The sequence below is a fragment of the Convolutriloba macropyga genome, chromosome 12 (assembly GCF_964194025.1).
Source record: "Convolutriloba macropyga chromosome 12, txConMacr16.3, whole genome shotgun sequence".
NCBI lineage: Eukaryota > Metazoa > Xenacoelomorpha > Acoela > Convolutidae > Convolutriloba > Convolutriloba macropyga.
In genome coordinates this window covers 42,017,345-42,038,564 of record NC_134479.1, presented here as the reverse complement: position 1 = coordinate 42,038,564, position 21,220 = coordinate 42,017,345, and the positions used below count along the sequence as shown (strand labels likewise).

The following is a 21,220-nucleotide window of genomic DNA, read 5'->3' as shown; positions in this document are numbered from 1 at the left end:
TCAACTTATTTCATATTTTGATGTTCTTTACAACAATCTTGACGAAAATTTTCCTTGTGCTAGCGTCTATTTTGATATCAAAAAGGCTTTTGATTCCGTTCCGCATCATAATTTACTAAAAAAACTGGCAGCATTTGGGTTTGACGACGCTTTTCTTCATCTTTTTTCGGATTATCTCGAAGATCGACACCAAATTGTCCGTATAGGATCTTGTTTTTCTAGGCCATCCGTTGTAACATCTGGTGTCCCACAAGGAAGTGTCCTTGGACCACTTCTGTTTATCTTGTACATGAACGATCTTGTTGACCATGTGCAAAACTCCCATGTTTACTTATATGCCGACGACCTAAAGCTGCTATGCGTTGATTGTTTCGAAGGTCTGCAATGTGACATCAATGGTATTTATGAATGGTCACGCAAAAATCAACTTGAATTTCATCCAGAAAAGTGTAAAGCGATGAACTTTAAATGCAGCCAGTCTCCCTTATTTCTAGGAGAAGCGGAAATTCTTTTCACTAGAGAGATTATGGATTTGGGAATGCTAGTTACTGAAGATCTCTGTTGGACAACACATGTTAAGACGAAACTTGCGAAATGTAATAAAATTTTTAATTTTTTGAAAAGAAGCATACCGTTTCAAGTTTCTATTCTCCGCAAGAAAACGTTGTACCAAACGATGATTCTATCTGTGCTACTTTACTGCTCCCAAGCTTGGTGTATTACAACTGGTATTTTGAAAGTGTTAGAAAAGTTTCAGCGCAAAGTGTTGCGCTGGGTTATTAGGTCTGAGGATTACAACGAGACACTTTCAAAACTAAATTTGTATCCAATTTGCTATCAAATTGCGCGAGCTGACCTTATTCTACTATGGAAAACTTGGCATGGAACAATGGAGAGTGACTTAAAGCTGCATGTCAATAGTACGACACTCAGCTCCCGAGGATCAGTCAAAACCTTTTTTGAACAACCGTTGAACAAAAAATTCAAAACTGACAACTGTTTTCTTAGTCGAACTATCCACTCCGCCAATTACTTAATTTCTATCAACGTCATTGACTTTAGGTCATCTTTCAATATTTTTTGTAAGAATTTAGATAATTTTCTCATAGCCAAAACACTTTCTTTTAATTACTTTCGGCCATGTACATATTTTCTTAAATGTCGCTGTGTGGACTGCAGATCTTAATTTGCTACTGTGCTTTGTTAATTTGTACTGTCATGTCTTTCTTTTACTATGTATTCCTCTTGTTGGAATTTAAGTCTTTTACTACTACTACTACTATTATTCTCAAGTAATACTGTTTTTTTGTACAAAGGTAAAATTCATCAATGAAACTCATTTTCTGGAAGGGTAAATAAAATTCTGGTCAATGCAATGGCATCATAATAAACGTTAAAAATTTGAAATTTGGAACGTTTAAAAATTGAACTACCAGTAACTGTAAATTAAATTTATTAAATTAATTTTATGTGAAATTGGAGGACGGGTGTGCTTGGCTATATTTGCTTCCATTACTTGAAACAAAAATATTTAAATGAATATTCCCACTCCCAAATGAGCTATTTGACTTGTTTTGCGGATCTTTTACGTTTTCCTGCACACCCAGTCATAAAACACGTGCAAATACAGAGTATATCATTGTGATATATTGCGTGCGACAACAAAAAAGATCCTATTTTGCTCTGAACGTTAATCCAGATCAGTCGTTAAGTGTGTCAATATTGCAATTGTTAATCTGCTGGGAAGTTTTTGAGAATCAGTTTCATCGCAAGCAGAGGCCTGCCGTTTTTGAAAGAACTGACACCAATACCGTTTTGTCTGTGTACTCAACCAATTTGATATTAAACAATTTACTTCGCGCGCTTCGCTTACAAAGCATGTTACAACGCAAATATTATTTTAGTCCGTGACTCATAATTTGTGTATATAAAAAGCACTGGACTAACAAGCGTAGTTTGAGTAAATTTTTATGCACAATTACCAACTACTATTTACCATATACAGCGTGAATGACTATTGTATACTCAACTTACTCTTTGATATATTGAATTCAGAAATGAAGCGACGTTTACTTGGCGCCTTATCTTTTTTCACTGGTGTAATTTTTTTGTTCAAGTCATTTAAAAGACAGCCTTTCGGTCATTTTTAACCAACAACACATATGAATATGCGTTTATTTTCAGAATTGTAAATAGTTGGCATTTATTATAAATCAGTATTAAAGTTTAAACTCGCTTGCTTGCGGCAACAAACATCAACATGGCTGACGAAGGGTTTGACGATGGGTATATCCAAAGAACGGCTACAGTTAGGTCAAATGTGAGCAATGTTAGCTATACGAGTACTAAAACTCTTCCTGGTATGGCCTCCTACACGGTTTATCTTTTGGATGGCCAACCAGTACAAGTGCAAGTCAAACGAAAGTCAATTGGTCGAGAACTATTCGAATGCGTTTGTGGCCAGCTGGACACGCCAATCGACGAGAAATATTACTTTTCCTTGTCATTCGACATCATGGAACACAAAAACCTTCGCCGAACATGGATTGATTTTAATAAACCAGTTGCCAGGCAAATGATTAATGCTCCCAATAAAGCGCTCGCAATGAACGTCAAGTTTTACCCACCCGATCCAACACAGTTGCTCGAGTACTCTAGGTATCTGTTTTATTTGCAATTGCGTGACGACGTTTGCAAAGGTAAGATGCATCCTATGATTCTCGGAACCCAGCAAGTCCTTGGCTCGTACATTTGTCAAGCGGATATTGGGGACTACGAGGAAGGCGAAAATTATGACTTCCTGTATGATTTCCCATTTGGTCCTGGAGAAAATTCTTCAAAGCTTGTTGAAGGAATTATTGAAATTTGGAAAGGTCATCGGGGAATGACTACAGCGGAATCGGAAATGAATTATCTAGAGAATGCCAAGAAATTGCCCATGTATGGAACTGATTTGTATCCTTGCTTAGATTCAGACGAAATAGAAATTGACCTCGGGATTAACTGGTCGGGAGTTCTTGTGTTTAAGAACAAAACAAGAATCAACAGAATATCATGGCCGAAGATACTAAAAATCTCGTACAAGCGTGACTACTTTTTCATCAGGGTTCGACCGGCCGAGATGGACAAGTACGAGAAAACTATTGGTTTCAAAATGGAGGGTTATAAAGCAGCAAAACGCGTTTGGAAAATTTGCGTTGAGCATCATGCATTCTTCCGATTAGTCAGACCAGACCCAAAGTCCAAAAAGATCAAATTTGGCTCTAAGCCAAACTTGACCTTCGATACTGAATACCAGGTCAAGCAGAAAAGTGGAACGTTAAGAAGTCAGTTCCAGACTTTTGATCGGTACAACACAATGGGCAGTATGCGAAGCATGAGCCTAACACGTAATGGAGGTCAAGGAGCTGATGATCGACGTGCACTTTCCATGGAAGACATTCTTGGACCGGAACACGGAGATGGTCGGCACGAAGATGAATATGTGGTTCAACCTGGAACCAGTAGTGGATATGACAACCGCTTGCCTCCCGAGAGCGAAAGTGACAGAAAGGAGTACTTGGCTAGAATTGATTTAATGAACGCTGGGGAATCTACAGCTGATCAACGACGCGAATTTGAAGAACCTCAAGAAACTCAATTTGGCGGCGAAGACAGGCGGGGACGAGATATCGATTACGATCGGGATAGGTATCCGCAAAGGGGTGACTTCGATACTCGGGGGAGGCCACGCTATGATGAGAACAGATTCATGAACGAAGGTGGTCGGATTTCTCCGCGCGAAAGTCGAGGTGATTCGCGATTCCCAGATGATCAGAGGTTTCCACCGCACGGTTCACGTGGGTCACCTCGAGAAATAAGAGATAGGCACGGTAATTTGGATTCTCCTCGGAACCAAAATCAGGAGCCACCTCGTAGAGAAAACCGATTTGATGCCAATGTAGAAATGGACTTAACCGAGAGAAGACTGAGCCCAGAGATTGGGAATCAGGAGGGATTTGATGATAGAGGTGTACCTGAGTTTGAAGTTCATGGGTCTATGGGTAGACCAAAGTTACCCGAAGGTTATTCGCTCCCAGCACCTGAATCAGATCCACGTAATAATCAACCAGAAGACCCACAGGGCAATACTAAGCCTCAAAAAGGGTTCTTAGGGTTTATGAAACGACGAGATAAGTCACGCGACAAGCAAAAACCTGAAAAGGAGCACAAGGAGAAAAAGTCGAAAAAGAAATCAGGGAAAAATCAGGAGGAACAGTCGCCTGAAAGAATAGACAGGGATCGCAATCCAGATGATTACTTCGATCCGTCCGTTGATGCTAACGTCGAATACGAAAATCCAGAGGTGCGTCTTGGAAGAAAATCATCATTTGAGCGTTTACAGGAGCAAGGGGGGATGATGGGGCCAGAATCCGACTCGAGACCTCAAGATTATGAATATGATCCCAAAAGATCTCCGGGCACCCTTGAACGGCGGGAAAGATTCAGAGATCCAGTGGAACAGGAAGACTTGCGACCTAAAGAGTTCAGAGGAAGGAACCCCGAATTTGAGGATGCTCGACCGCGCGATAGCAGGGGATTTAATTCTGAATTTGACGACGTCCGTCCAAGAGATAGCCGAGGGTTCAACTCAGAGTTTGATGATGCGCGTCCGAGAGATAGCAGAAATTTCAGGCCTGAATTTGACGATGCTCGTCCGAGAGATAACAGGGGACTTAGATCCGAATTTGATGATGCTCGGCCGCGTGCATCTGTTGGCACTGAATTTAATCAGACGCCCAGACAAAGTAGGAGCGAATTTCCAAGAAACTACGATGAAAACATTCTTCGTTCAAGCAGAAATGATGATCCCATGAATGATTTAAGACCTAGACCTGAAATGTACAGTGATTTTGATATGCAACCTAAAGAAGTATCTAAAATCGAACCAAAATTGACCGCTAACGCAAAAATTAACGTTGGTCCCAGACATGATCGCCAAGGTAGTTATAATAACGAGCCGGTTGAGAATAGAAATTCATTAAATCGCTATCAGCAAAAATATGCTCTGAATGATCCAGAAGGTCGAGGATCTTTTGGGGGTCACAGATTTTCGGCAGATATTCCTAGCGATGAACCCTTGACACGTAATCCTATTGGCGTTCCAAGATACTCACGGGAATATCCAGAGAATGAGGAGGAAGAGGAAGGTCCACCGCGACCTCCAGAACCAAAGAAAACCAACCTCGCATCAGTAAATATTGCCAACGAACCCATAACATCACCTAATTTTAACATCAGCAATGCCAAACCAGTAGTTCCCGTAAAACCAGTGGGAGTTTTTGATCGTATGTACAAAAAGCGTAACGAATCGCCTCCGAGCAAGACTCCTATTTCTGACAGGGAAGAGCTTGCAAGAAGATCTATGCCAGATATTGACCCAGATGTGCAAACTGATTATCAAGCGGAACCCGAATTCCCGGAACCCCCTCCAAAACTTGAAATTAAAGTCGAAGAAAGGCCTAAGAGCAGGTTTAATTATGGTGGAAATCCAAGTAGGAGCACTGTTCAACCCTACAGTTCCAATCTAAATTTTGATGCTCCAAACAGCGAGGTTACAAATCCAACTCGACGCTTTGATCGAAACCCTGAACTTAACGTAAAACCGAAAATAGACCCCAAGCCCACTATGCAATCTGACGTTGATTCGAGATTCAATGCTCAACCTGAAGTTTCAATTAAGGGGTCCAATCCAAAACTTGAAACTGTAAAACAACCTTCAGCCGAGGACAATTTTGATATCTTGTTTGAAAAGCCTAATTTTACAAAATCCAAAAACGATGATATTTTTGCAAGACCGGCTTTCGAAGACGCGAAGAAAAAGTTTTTCAACATGCCTGAATCGTCAGCTAAAGCTGACGTTGAAAGGCCAGCATCAAATGTAAATATTACTCGTCCATTATCGCGTGAAATAAATACCGAGGTTTTGCCAAATGTGAACAAAGCTGAGCCTGCCAGGAAACCACCACCTGTTGTGGCACCGAAGCCTAAAAAGATAACCGATGACCGAAGTTGGATAAATGAAAGGAAGCCGTATGTTCCTGGATCTGCTGATTTTGGAAAAAGCTCTGGTCTGCCGCCAACAGACGCTAATATAATCGGTTTGTGTTATCTATTTATTGATTCACTGTGATCTCTGTTCACTAAACAACCATCAATTATTTATGAAACTTTCTCTAGGTCAAATTAACTCGGGACGCTTGGAGTGTTTTCTGATGTTGCTTTTAGTTTCATTCAATGAATTCAATTGTTTCTGTGAGGTAGAATGGAACGATTGTTCTGGAACGATAACCGGATGTTAATTTTCTCAGGCTATCGGCTCTCAATATCTGACCTGGAACAAGTGTTATCTATTTAACAAGTGTTTTCTACTGTTGCTTTTAGTTTCATTCAATGATTTTAATTGTTTTTGTCAGGTAGAATGGAACGACTGTTCTCTCGCAACGGGATGTTAATTTTCTCAGGGTATCGGCTCATAATATCTGACTTAGAACAAGTACGGTATTCCTCATTTTCTTTTACAAATCTGTTCTAGGTATCTCTCGCAATATCAAGTCACCTGTGGAGAGCTCCGAAGATGAAGTTATCAACCCATCGGATGTCACAACGGCTAATGGAACCCTTAATTTACGGTTAGTTATTTTGCGTTAAGCAATGGATTAAAAATATCTTTATATAAGATTCTCTCAAAAATAGTTGCATGTTTTTAATTGCTCTTAAATGAAGTTTGAAGCAATTATTGTAAACGTGTGTGTCTTTCTTAATGCAAAGTTTTCGCTTGACCGTTTTTGCGCTTTTGTTCTAGAACATTCTTGACTTCTCAGGCAACTTTCTCACGCTTGTCTTCATTTCTAAAGGAATTTATATAGATTGCAGCCCCTGGTTTAATTACCCCGTGTGTCGTTCGAGAGCATTTTGTCCGACGATAGTCGGTTTCTTTTTTTAGTGGCGTTTTTGAGGCAGGAAAATGTTGAATTGAGCTCGTTCATATCTATCTTTTGGGCTCTCAAAAATTATATATTGTATTACAGGTCCGCAGACCTTAGAATGGCGCCTCCGGAGGTCCCCCTCAAGCCCCCAAAACTGGGCAATATAAACGTGCGGACCGAACAATACCCGAGCAACCCTGGAGCACCACCTCCGATGTCGAACAGAATCGACTCGGGAGTCCCCGAGAATAGCGGCAATGCGTACTACTCTGACAAATTTGTATATACGCAGCATTACAGTGGAGGTAGTGATTATGAAGATGCCGGTCAGAGGTCAAGATCGACAACAGGTAACCAATCGCAGCCAGGAGGCCTGAGCGCTTTGTTCAGGAGCCAATTTGGAGAAGCTGGGGGCTCAAGGGGTTCAAATGTAAATTATCACACTGAACGTGAAACTACAGTTGTGACGCGAACAACTACTCAGACAGTTCGAGGTTTGTCTGCCATGATATTTCGACCTTGAAAGACCAACTGCGATTTCAACTTTGTAACGTTCAATCATTTTTAATGGCTGCGAAGCTGTAATCTGGGTGTAGCTATGTTGTGATTGTCTTGGTTTTTAATTGCCCTCAAACTGTTTATAGCAATTATTTTAGTCGTGCTGGTCTTTATGCGATCTTGCGTCTAATCAGTTCAACTTTTTGTACAGGAAAACCGCTTAAACTGAGTGCTTAAAGTGCTTGAGCATTTTGTTGATGCAGTTTCTTGAAGCTTTACTTGTATCTAAGTGTAGGGTTTGGCGAATCTGCTAACGAGGCCTAAAATTATGGTATGGTTGTAAGTGGTGTCAAACAGCAGGCTAACCTCATTGGGTGAGGGAGAAATGGGCCGCGTGTTGTCATTCGAAGTTTGTATTCGCAAAATAGTGCCCATTCCTCTCACTGAGCGAGGCTAGCCTGCTGAAGTGGTAGCTACCTAATACCAAACCTCCTGCCTCTAGTAGTGTAAAAGCAATTCGTCGGACGTTAGTCTGTTTTTTTTTGTTTCGTTGTTCATAGTCATTTTTTGTTTCCCAGTTGAATTGAAAGGTTACTCGACGACACACTGAAGCATTTTGAGGCTTTTTGTGAACACATATGTATTGAAGGTAAGTTTGCTGCAATTAATGGTTTTTAGTGTATTGTACATTTCTAATTGCATCGGCAATTTCCAGTTATCCATTGCCAAATGTATGTTGAAGCCAAATTTGTTTCCTTTTAACCTAATTTTTCCGCTTTTTGAACATTTTGCGTGAAATGTTTTATCATTTTTTGTCTAAGTTACCAGGTCTACTGCTTATTGGCATTGATGTAAATCCCTCTATCCTCTCATTGAGCAGGAGTTTGCTTAAATACCAAGGCCAATCCAAATAACACCTCTTCTTGAGAGAAAAGAATCAATTTAACGTTTCTTCTTTCTTTGCTGTTTTCAATCCTAATCGGGGTCATTGGAAACAATCGCAGCTTATTCCGGCAAACTGCCGTGTATGTTTATTTTTTTCTAGACTCATCAACTCCACAATGGCTATGAATTGGGTAATCTATCTCCCTATTGTCTGTATTTCACCTTGCTGTTCTGAAATTTGACTTATTCACTCGCTATTTTAACTGAGCGTTGTTCGAAATTCTCTTACCGAGTGTTTGTAGTTTGTTCTTTAACAGAAGTGGAAATTAGAATATGGAAATTGCTGTTCAAATTTTAGTTAGAGTTTAGGTTTTTCGAACTGCTTCATTTTTTACCTGCTCGCTTGATTTTTTTTGTTCAGAAATAATTTTCTACCGGTTGTTCTGCGTAACTTTTTTCAACTCTCATTTGAGCGAGTTTTTGTTCTTTTGAAGGATAACTTGCTTCTACGCAATTTTAATTATACGCCTCACTCCTATATGTTTGTTGATTGAGTTTTTGCCTGTCTTTTATCAACATTTATTCGTTTTCATCGTAGCCTTTCAAGACTATCTTCAGAGGTATGGCTCCTATTTTCCTGCCATTTACATTGTGTGTCGCTAATGATAAATTTCGAGTAATATCATTTATCTTGTTTTTTTTCTATATTTAATAGCCGCACAGCGATAGCTGGGGCTATTATTGGCCTTCTCTTGGTCTTTTTTATTTCGTCGTCGCGATTTTTGTTACGACCATATGACGTCACAATCACTTCAAATCTGCTTTTCGTTCATGCAATTTCAATTGAAGTGCGTGTGTGACGTCATTTTTCGCTCTTAGTGGAGCGAGTTTTTTTGTTCATTCGCGTGATTAAATTTTTGGTCACACTTGACTTACCTCACTCTCAAAAATGACTTCATCACTTTCAAATTGACTTTTATTTACTTCAATTCAAAGAGATAAGGTCAAATGGGTGTGTGTCACTCTAAATGAAGGATATTTGAGAGCAGCTATTAGAGGCAGCAAAAACTTATACAGATTTTAAATCAAAATATAACATATCAGCCTTCAATGAAAAGACTAATTTTTTGGTCTCTTTTATACTGTTTTTTTTAGACTGCAGATCTACGAAGCTATTGCGGCTATTTTCTGGCAATCTGCCAGCTGCGTTTCAAATTTCTCTCAAACGAAGTTTAGCAATTATATTGGTACTGCTGTCTTTTTAATGCAATTTTTCGCTTGACAATTGACATTTTTTTCTGGAGCTTTTACCTTTTCGTCTTCAAAAACGGAATAAACAGGTAATGCCCAGAGGGCATTAAGTGACTGAGCCTTGCTATCTAAGTATGCGATTCACTGAAACTGTTTTGAGGAGACATAAAAGGGCGGTACGTAAGAGTGTGACCCCCCCCCCCCCCCCTCTTCAGTCATCCCCCCCTCTAATTCACTCTTATTCACGCTATTTAATGACAGTAGCCAGAAATGTTAAATGGTGTAAAATTGAGGCTGTAATCCTAAAATAGTTGCTGGTTGATTAAAGTAGCTTTTGTTAGAGTTTCATTTATTTAAATTAGTTTCTAATAATAATTTCTAAAAATTTCTAATAATAATTAGTTTCTAAAATAGTTTCTAGCTTCTAAATTCATCGGTGCCTTTAATTCATACTTGTAACTAATCATGCGATTTTTGGTGCAATTTCTCCGATTTTCAGCTAAATCTTTGTTAATTTATGATTACACCACTTCCCTTTAATGTGCTGCAAATTTTCCCACCATATGTCTGCCTTAAATTTAACCAAATTCAGGTTTGCTTTAAGCTTTTTTAAGCTTCAATTTCTTCTTTTCATTGAGCATTCAAAATTTTCAACGCTCACAAAAACGGTCAAAGCTTTGGGTCAAAGTTTTTTAAGACGAGCATCAAGATTTGGAAATCTTTATTTAGAAAATAAAGATTTCCTTAGTATAATAGCGATCTTTCCTCTGTATCTTAATCTCACAACTTCTCAACTTGAACCATTCACATTACAATACTAACTGTTTACTTTCTGTGCTTAGGAACTTTCATGGATAACAACAACCGGCCCCTGCGCGATGATTTCCAACCCAACAATTCCGAAACCACCCGATTCTCATCCTCACGATTCTATCAGTATCCTAATGACAACGTCAATGTACAAGCATCATACAATTAACCTCTATTCTTTTGCAGACCTCTTGAGATCTATTCAAATTTTCAAAAACTTTATTGGATCTATTCGTCTATGCCTCCATGTCCCCCCTAACGATCTAAGTGAGAAAATATGTGTTTGCGAACCCCAGTCGTGGGTTCATTTTAAAAAAAGCTATTTGAAATTAGAGGTTCTGTAACGTAATCGGGGGTTGGGCGTTAACGGAAAAGATCAGTTCTATTACGGGGCGCTTTTAAGCTTCGGTCGGCTAATTTCAAATGCGTACAGAACGCAGTGGAAAAAAAATTGATAGTTTAAATTCTGAATTGGGAATAAGTTTTAAAATCTTTTGCATCAGTTAGATAGCATTTCTTAACAATTTGGGCCGATGGTAGCTCAAAGCGAGCCTTATTTGTAAGTAGTAAGATTTTTTTAAAAGTTAAATTTAATTAAGCCGTTAATATAATTGGGAGTTTTTATCCATGAATTCATATCAATGCCCTATTTGCTAATTCTAATATCACAATTTCAGCACAATTATTGACCCTATTTGTATGTTTTGCTAACCATATCTTTAACACAGTTCTTTAACATATCTATTTAGTCTTAGAAACTTTCACATAAGATCATATCAGTTTGATGCTCCAAAATTTAGTATATCGATGCTAAAATATCTATAAATATAGTCTTTAAGGCGCTTTCTATGAATTTTCTCGTTGTTTTAATCTCACATTTTTCTGTGCTCTGATGCGTAATGTTAATTGATATGTTCAAAAGAATAATTTCTGATCTTTTAATAAGTTTATGATTCTGATAACTGCTTCTAGTTTGCAGAGAAAATATATTTCTGATGGGCGGAACCGATCAAACGTACCTAATTGATTTTAATTACTGTATTCAAACTTTGGAAAAAGCAGTCAAATATGCATTCGTGTGGACAAACTACTCATTATGGATCTGGGGAGCACGGCGTGAAATTAATCTTTTGCTGCCCGAAGCTCTATTTTTTTTAGCTTCGGGCAACAAAAAGGAATTCATTCTGATAGAAAATGACCTCAGACGGCTTTGCTCGTTTATGCGTAACTGTCTTATGGTCACTCGTCCAAAATTGTCGGGATCGTCGCGAAAAAAAGTTGACAGATTGAAAGCCGCAAAGCATAACGGCCATTATTCGATTTCTTGGGTTTTTAATTGCTCTCAACGAAGTTTGAAGCAATTAATGTAAACGTATGTCTTTTATGCAAAGTTTTTGCTCGAGCGTTTTTGCTCTTACGTTCTAGAACATTCTGACTTCTCATGTGACCACACTTGTCTTTCTCATTTTTGAGTGATCTCGATTGCTCTCACTCCGATGTAAAGTTTGTAACTAAAGTGAAAGCGATTGTAGGGTAGGAAATCACAAGGGCCTGGTAACCGGGCGGTGAATACTTCGGGAGTTGGAATACCTCCTTGGTAGCTTTTTCACCCATAAAAAATTAGTTAGTTTGTTTTAATGAAATTCAGCGTTGCAATGGTTTGCAATTGGATCATCCAAATTGAGACGTGGAATCCTTCGATAATTGAACAATTAGAGAAAAATCCTGGATTAATTTTGAAGGATTAAGAAACTTATAATTTTTTAATATTCTTGTTAATAGCCACCGTCAGTCTCCGACTCGATGAAGAGTATTGGTGGAGCGTCTTTGGTTAGCGGTTTTTTTGGGGTGTTTTTGAAACAGTAAGTGAAACGCGTGGAAGGAAAGTGTTCAGGTCAAATAGCTGAAAAAACTGAAGAGCTGGAAATGAGTGTAAAAAATGAAATTTTTTCGACCGATGAGGTTTTCCGTTCCAAGTTTTCATGTTTCGGGTGTTTTTGGTTAAAGTTACTGTTTTTGTTATTCAGATAAACATTAATTTTTAGGTATCAGGTTTGATTGATTTTTGTAACAGAAAACCGCTTAAATTAGTTCATATTTTAGAATTTTTGTCCGTATTGCCGAAGCCCTGTGGTCATTTAAAGAAAAAAGTAACTATATGGTACAATTAAATCAGCTATTGGAATAATGTGTTGTAACGATCAGGTGGTTTATTATTTTTGTTTACGCTGATGTGCTCTGGTGGGATTTCAATGGTTATGCTCATGTTGTCAAAGCCTGTTTTTGTTCTTTTACCAATAGCTTAGTCTTATTTAATAGCTGTTTTGGAGTTTTTCTCTGAGCTATGTTCTCAGCTGGAGGCATTTGAATTTTAAATGGGCAATTAACACTTAATTGAACAGAACTTTTTTTTAAAAATGTTTGTAAGAATTTTGATGTCTTTTTGTTGTGTGTCTCTCAGGTGTTTATTGGGTAATTGATCGAAAAGTAACGATATTAAAGGTTCTTTTCACAACAATGGATGCAACGCTGAGACGCAGCACGTGTTGGTAAATGTCGAAAAAGTTAATAGAATGATTTTTTGTTCGTTTTTCTCTGTGTTCACTGTTTAATTGTATGCATTGTTTGGGTTGTTTCATCTTTTTTTTGGTAGTTCCCTTTCGAATAAAAATTTTCTGCATCGATCAGTGGCGTAGTGGGTTTGGAATTAGCTGAATTTGTACTTCGAGTCATTTCGGAATTCTTCAGGCTATGTTCTTTACATCGTCGAACAAATTTATATCGCTTTACCTTTGTTCACAGCTCGTTCAAAATTTGGCGTGAAAGTTTTTTTACTTCTCTAGGCTAGTTTCTTTCTTCGCTCATTCTGCTCAAAGCTCTTTTAAACAGCGGTGCTGAGTAAAGCAATATGAAATGAATGGAATTTTAAAAAACGAAATCAGAAATAGAAACGGGAAGTGCCCAGAAAGCCCAGTTTTGTAGTTTTGTATGCCTGCTACTTGAACTTTGTTCTGAAAAGGCTTAGATACAAACTCTAAAGCTTATTGGTTTTGATATTTAGCCTTGTATTCACTCATTGAGAAACTTGAGTACAAAACTTTGAACTACAAAGTCTACTCAAAATAGTGCGCAGTTAAAAAATTTTGAAAAAGGTCTTTCAAATCTCTGTTGTTTCAATCCCAACTTGGGTTATGGGAATCAATGGTAGCTTTTTTCCGGCAATATGGCGGGTTTGTTAATTTTTTAAAATTGATAAAAATTATTTTCGATTAACTGCTGAATTTTTTATCTAGCCGATTGAACCATGGTGTATTTGCTTTCCGTGAGGAGTGCTGAACATACCACGCAGCCGCACATATCTAAGCCGCGTTGTTTGTTATTGTTTTGATTAACAGATATTACTGCGAATCTTAGCAATCTTAACCAATGATTAATCCCTAAGAAAAAAGTAACTATATGGTACAATTAAATCAGCTATTGGAATATTGTTGTAACGATCAAGCATGTTTTATTTTTGTTTACGCTGATGTGCTCTGATTGGATTTCAATGGTTAAGCTCATGTTGTCAAAGCCTGTTTTTGTTCTTTTACCAATAGTTTAGTCTTATTTAATAGCTGTTTTTGGAGCTTTTCTCTGAGCTATGTTCTCAGCTGGAGGCAATTGATTTTTAGATGGGCAATTAACACTTAATTGAGCAAAACAATTTTTTAAAATGTTTGTACGAAGTTTGTCTAGCCGATTGAACCATGGTGTATTTGCTTTCCAGGGGAGAGCTGAAAATACCACTCAGCGGCACATATCTAAGCCGCGTTGTTTGTTATTGTTTTGATCAAAAATTGATTATTACTGCGAATTTTAGCAATCTTAACCAATGATTAATCCCTCAGAAATTGTTCTAACTGATAAATATCTTCCATGTTGTTGTAGATTTATCCTGTGATTTTGTATTATTCTGTTGAGTACTTCTGATTTATAAGTGTAAATTAATATCTTTTATTCCATTACCCTTTTGATCAATACTTTGGATTTAGCTGAATTATGAATTCATCTTTCTTATATAAAGCATTTTTCTGACCGAGTGTAGGTATGGCTGCTGTATATCAGCAAAACGTGAGAAATTATCCAATGCGCAGCTTAAAAAAGTTGCCGAATTTGTTGAAAACCTGACATATGGAGTTAAAATATACGAGAAATTTATTATCTTAGGCCTATTTTTATTTGACCCCTATCAACGTTTTTCTTGAACAGTTAAACACCTTGCAATGCGTTAAAGGAGTCAAGCTGAAGTCAATAAAGCAGGTGACTAAAATGAAATGATGAAAAGATTTGGTTAACGATTGTGTTCTCTAGTGTACGTAACACGTGATTTTCCGACCTCAACAACAAACTTCCGAAATCAAACGAGTTTCATTCCATGTTTCAGTATTAATGTTTGATTTGCTTCTCAAACTGACGATCCACTTAATTTCTAACAAAATCGAATGAAATCAATTTAAGAATTAAATTCTCAAGCTTAGCAAATTTTTCTTGACTTTTGAGATCGGAGTTTCACGGGAGGCAACACTTAAATTTTATGATTGAAAATATCAGCAGACAGATTACTTTTTTAACTTAGTGAAAAATACATTAATGCATAAGGTTTTGTGAAAAGATATCGAAGGAATAATCTCCAGGCCTCCATCTTCTAAATTTGTTGAGACATGGAAAGTCATGTTTATTTATGTAAAAAGAGAAAGATTTGTGTTCATTCATGTTCATGCTTCCAGAAACTCCATTAGTTGATAAACAATAAGTAAAATTTGAACTGTTGTGTATCCGGAATCAAAAAAGGAAACAAAACGGTATCTTTTCCTTTTCTTGAAACAGTCCCTTTTTAAGCAGCTGAAAAAAGTTCCGTGACTTAACTCAATGACGATTGGGCTGATGCAATTCTGAAACCAGAGAATGCACACAAGAGAACTTTTTTCTATTGATCCTATTTTTGTGTAACACGAGAGTGGTTTGATAAAAATGCATCGCCAAAAAGAACAATAGAAAATTATGAGACACATTTTTGAGAAACAGGCAAACTAAACTTTTAAGTGTTATTAATAGTTTTCTATTGATAGTTCTGCAGCTCGCCGTTTCAAATAATTAACTTTAATTGAAAAAGCAAAAATGGTGATTTAATTGTATTCAAAACGTAATTTTTTAAAGCCAAAACGTGGGATAATTACTGCCATTTTCTATATTGTAGCCATATTTTTCACTGCAGGAAGATGTTATGATATACTATTGCGCAAACTGGATGATCTAATTTGAAATACCAGTGTTTTTCGGCTACCCATCGAAGGAGGCATTACTTTTCAGTTGGCGTGAAGTATAGTTTCCTATATGACGCCTTTCAGATCGTAGCTGTGCTCCTGCTGGATATAAACAAAAAAAACTCAAATATAGTGTAATTGACACTTCTCTAATCATTAAGTGATTTTTTCGAGCTCGACTACTATTGCTATTAAAATTTTAGGCGATCGGAATACTTTGCTAGCAGAATCTTCAATAGCTAAACTTAGTTTCATGCTGCAGGAGTATCAATTTAGGGGAGGTAATGAATTAATTTTTTAGTGACACCCGCAAGAGAATCCTCACGGCAGCGCAAATTCGAAATCTGGCTACCGCACGTCTTACAATTCATCTTACGCTCTTTAATAAGCTTTGTTATTTTTCCCCAAAAAAGCCAACAAGTTTTAGTATTTGAGTCATGGTAAGTATCTTTCAGGTTGCATTCGGGTGGCTATTTTTAATTACTCTCAAACGAAGTTTTTAGCAATTATATTAGTCCTGTCAGTCTTTTTTATGCGACTCCCCTTCCCACCCCCCCCCCACACACACACACATCAGTCCCCTCTAACTTCATCCCCCAATCCCCACCCCTGCAATTCGTTCAGGTCGTAAGGGCCCCATGCAGCCAACCCCCACCATTGCCACCACCCCTCCCCACTGTTGCCCCCCATCATCCCCCGGTGCACCCCTCCCCGCTGCGCTCACCTCGCGCCCCTTCAATAGCTGCTCGCCGGTCGTTTGAGAGCAATTCGCCCGCCGTTAGTGGGTTATGTTTTTAAATAGGGTTTGATGTTTACACTTGTTAGATATAACAAACTTTTTGCAGCGCATAGTTGCTGGCCTTTTGGATTCCTTGTCTTTCCTTTCCTAGTTAACGCACAACATTTAATTGACCAGTGTCCGAAAAAGCAAATAAATGTTGCGTTTCGTGGAATCGAGTGACCAAAATCTGTCCTCCGTTTTAACGATTCATTTACAATTCTCATCGATGGAATATAGTTATGCAAGTAGAAATGAGTTGCTTATATCGTGGAGAAGGTATTACATCTTGTAATGGGTGTTCACTGATGAACTTAACCCATTTCCACTGTTTTGCACTTGTAATTAGCCGAAAACTTAAGAGCCCGAATTTTTTTGTATTCACTTGAGATCCAATCCAATGACTTAATTGTTTCCGAGAACAATGCTTTGTGTGATTGCAAAACTGCTAATTGTCCTCCGCAAATAGTATCGAGAGGGAAATTTTTCAAATTAACCACCAATTGGGTTCTTTCCTCTCGTTCTAAATGAAACTAAATCTTTGTTGTTTGTGAAGTTAGCGTGGGAACTTTTGACTTATGGTGTGGAACTTAGTGCGGAAGATTGTCCAGAGTTTTCATACTAGCTTCAGAAGCACGCGTTGTGAAAAAATAGTGCACATAGATCCATTTTTAAGTAAATTTGAACAAAATTTGCCTAATGTAACTCATTTCCACACACGCTTTCAACTGCCTAATCATAAAACACGTGTCATGAAAATGCCCGACAAAATCAATTATGTATACTCGATTTTTCGGATATTGGCCACGATATGAACAAAAGTTTTCTAAATTGATGGAAGACGTGGTTTTAAATGGTTTGTCGCTGCCTATTCTTGATGGCCTTTGAGTGAAAAAAAATGGCTTTGTATAGCTCGCTTTATTTGTACTAAAGAAAGAGTTAAACTGCTGATTGTTTGATTTCACTTTAAATCATGTAATCGCAGCATTCTAAACTGCAAAATATTTTGTACTGATAACTTGGCGACAAATGCTGATCTAAGCAAGGCTCCAACTAGGGCTTAAGTTTCCATTACACATAATTGCTTTGGTGCATTTGAGCTAATTTGCATTTGTAAATTCCATTCAGCTACACGTTCAACTTATTTGATCTTACTAATGATCCGAGTGTCTAGACTTGATTGTATTGACTTACCGGTGTGGGTTGATAACTTAAATAACTTTGTTGAGGCATTAACAAAAGATCATTTTTAATGCTTGTAATTAATATGACATGGGTAGCTTTTCCGTTTGCCCCCCCCCCCCCAACTTAGTGGGTGCATACTATTTGCGCCCCCAGACGCTCGTGCCATATTTTTACGTAATGATTTACTATGTAATAGCACGTGATCTGTAACTGGGGGAGCATAACGTAAGGGGGGGGGCAGAAACGGAAAAGATCCCCACATAGTTGTTATTGAAAGCGAGATGCTATCAAACTCCAAGGCGGAGACGGGTTATTAAATAACGTTGATAGGGTGATTAAGTTTTTAATCATCTCTTATTGCGACAACAGTTGCAAAATTTCATCAACTCTCGTTGCGATAACAAAAGTTACCGATCAATTAACTTGTTAGCGCGTAATGAATACTACGAAAATCTGAAACTCTTCAGAATTAGACTTTTCGCCACTTTTGCTGTTTAAAGAGTGGTGGAAAATGAACTCGATTTTAGTGTCGTGTAAGCTATCCAATTGTTTTAATCGCAGCAAGAGTTGATTAAGAGCTTTGTTAGTTATTGAACAACTCGGCTTCGATTCGGACTTTGATAACTTCTCGATGGCGATAACTATAGTGTGGTAATAATCACTATTCCACTGTGCTCTAGAGGGACGGGATATTAGACAAAAATTCGATTAGGCAAACAAATTTTTGCAGCCATTAGTCGAATTGTTTTTAAGCTATGCTTCTAGAAGTCAATTAATATACTCTCGCTGAATTATATTATATTATCAAGCGGAAACTTGCACAAAACTTTAGTTCAGAATTTTTGTCCAATGGCTACAAAAACTCCTTTCGCCTGCGCCCAGTGTTTTAGATTTATCAAATTTAATGCCTGTCTCTGCCGAATTTGCTGGTTTATATACAACAGCAATAAAGCAATGGCACATATTCGATCTTTAGTTGGGAAAGAGTTATGACGCCTCTTTGTTTTTCATTGGAAAAAAGTTGTTTTGTTAGCTTAACACCATAAAGAGCAATTATTTTAAAGCAAAATTTCCGCCATCAAGCGTCAAAAATGATGGATTTTTTTGAAAAAAAAAACAAACAATAGTTGGAGGATGGTAGTGTGTGTGTGTGTGTGTTTATAGTTATACGAAGCGCTGTAATACAAATCCTACAAATTGAGATGTTTTCGCCTTACAGTGGAAAATAATATTGGGAGAAACCAGAAAATGCTAAAAAGAATTGAAAGTGGCCACAAGCTTAATTTTCTTCAAATTGAATAGCAATGCGATCTTCAAACGTGACTTCAGAGCTTTGTGATTCTCAAAATAACTGTAAGCAGATGGTGGTGTTAGTAACCATTCAGAAATTATCAGTTTTTGATGAAGATTGAAGACATTGAAGAAAATGCGTAAAAAATTGTCGAGTCGTGGCAAAGTTTGGGGTTGAAGTTTCATCTAATTTTATATAATATACTTCTAAGATTACAACGCTCTTCATATGTGAAAACCGTGTAGAAGGTGCTCAAAGAAAAATTTTTCATATGGTTCATTATTTCTTACAAGAGATTATTTCTCTATTAAACCTGCTTTCCTTATTTCAACTTTTGGAGTAATGGACTATTTTCTTGTTTTCTTTTTATTTTCCGTGGTATGGAAACTTTATGTGCCATGCACAGACTCTTACGCAGTCTTGTCTTTTTGGTTATATTTTTGCGCAGTAATAATCATTCAAAATATTTCATTCAGGATTTCGAAATTGTTATGACTCAATAATTAAATCTTGGTCACATCCTGTCAAGAGTAAAATGCCTCTGATCCGACTTTTCTGTGACCTTGGTCGTTCGAAACCATCCCATTCGAAATAATCCCAAATGTTTTTTTCGTAAGCATTTGAGACAAAGTAAGGAGTTTTTGTACTGATTGTTGTTTCTTGAAGCCTAATAATAGGTTGGATTGCATTTTACGTTTATTGAATCCATCATAAATGTAATAAACAAGGATGCTCGGTAAAGTTCCAACCTCCGCTCAACCAAATTTTTGACTTAATTGTATAACAAATGTAGAGATATGCACAAATAGATTCTTCTTAAAAATGGTTACAAACCCAAACTAATAAATGAACGATATAATACCAAGCTGCTTTAGAGAGCTCATGATACCTGACACTACGAGACAATATAAACGACAAAATAAACAGCAACCAAAAATTATGGCAAAACTATCTATTTTTAAAACACATAGTACCAAAATCCGAATACCACCAGATAAAACCTAAACTAACGAAAAAGTTTGTTCCCACTACAAAGCAGATGGGACCTGCCCATAAAGAAACTACATGGCATGTCGACAAAAATATAAAAGGGGCGAGGTTCCAAAAACATTTGTTAAACCAAATAATTTAAAAATTCAGAGAAGTCATTAGCTTTTAACCGAACTTTCTTGATAGCTTTATTTATAAGTTAATATAAATTATTACTTTCAGGGATCTATCTTCCGTGAGGCTAAGCCATAGGAAAGGACTACAAAACAACTAAAGATGCGAAAATCCTAAAAAAGTTAAACAAATTAAAAAAAAACACAAAATATTGAGGGACATTAATGTCATCAGCTGTTATTAAGATTATCTGTTAATATTTCAATATCTGTCTATTTCGGTAAGTATGTAAATGAAAAATTGTATATTTTGATTTGGGTCTCAATTCAAAATCATTAGTACTTTTTACTAACACGAATGTTATAAGTCAACAAAAATTTACCACTCAAAAGTTTTTATGAAAATCATGGTGTCCAAGATCGGCTTTAAACTAAAGCTAAAACCTCTCATTAATGAAACTAAATTTCAAGTTGACAAGAAGAAGAACAAATAAGGAAAAGTTCTAAACATTTTAAAATCAAGAAATCAAAATCATCAGTAGCTATCAACTGACCAAAGTCAATAGATCAATAGATTCCTTTACCCCATCTATTAAAAAGAAGCTATTGAGACCTGTTAATAATCGGAAAGGTCATAGACTACATAAAAAAAAACAACATTTGCAGGCAAAAATCAGAAATTAAAAAAGAATGCGCGGAAAAAGTGTCCAAGACATTAACAAAATAAGGCATTCTGTGAAAAAATTAATTTTGTTTAATTGATTCTCTTTTCAGCCTCAATAATAAGAAGACAAAATAGCTGTGAATACTATTTCTAATTGAATATTAAGTCAATGAACCTTTCATTATTTGGGAAACCTACAAGTTCACAGAAATTAGTTTAAAAACCTTTTAATGTTAATTTTCTTTAAAAAAACAACTTTTTCAAAGTCTCAACAACCGTTAGGTATGTATTGAAAGTATTAGGTAAGTTCACCTAATCTTTTCAAGGAAGCCCATTGGGCTTTCAGTTTCATATTACTAGAAAAATGCAAAAAATGCAGGCAAAACAAAAGTTTGTTAAAACTTACGAAAACACAGAGCGGAAGCTATGAGCGATGATTCCCTGAAAACAAAGTAAATGTTAATTGGGCCTATTTCGTGTTGAA

The 21,220-nt window shown here is 37.0% G+C and overlaps 1 protein-coding gene across 1 annotated transcript; it reads left to right on the top strand.

Moving 5' to 3' along the window:
* Positions 1-2,001: 2,001 nt before the first annotated feature.
* Positions 2,002-11,339, top strand: LOC142350715 (uncharacterized). The gene is made up of 4 exons (XM_075402658.1): positions 2,002-6,140; positions 6,575-6,671; positions 7,071-7,462; positions 10,445-11,339. The coding sequence occupies exons 1-4, from the start codon at positions 2,261-2,263 to the stop codon at positions 10,579-10,581; spliced, it is 4,506 nt and encodes a 1,501-aa protein (XP_075258773.1). The 5' UTR covers positions 2,002-2,260; the 3' UTR covers positions 10,582-11,339.
* Positions 11,340-21,220: the final 9,881 nt, after the last annotated feature.

Bases quoted from the DNA above. Each gene is read 5' to 3' on its own strand.
- LOC142350715 (XM_075402658.1), top strand. From the start codon at position 2,261: ATGGCTGACGAAGGGTTTGACGATGGGTATATCCAAAGAACGGCTACA. The intron at 6,672-7,070 runs GTTAGTTATTTT...ATTGTATTACAG, and splicing joins AATGGAACCCTTAATTTACG to GTCCGCAGACCTTAGAATGG. The intron at 7,463-10,444 runs GTTTGTCTGCCA...TTCTGTGCTTAG, and splicing joins AACTACTCAGACAGTTCGAG to GAACTTTCATGGATAACAAC.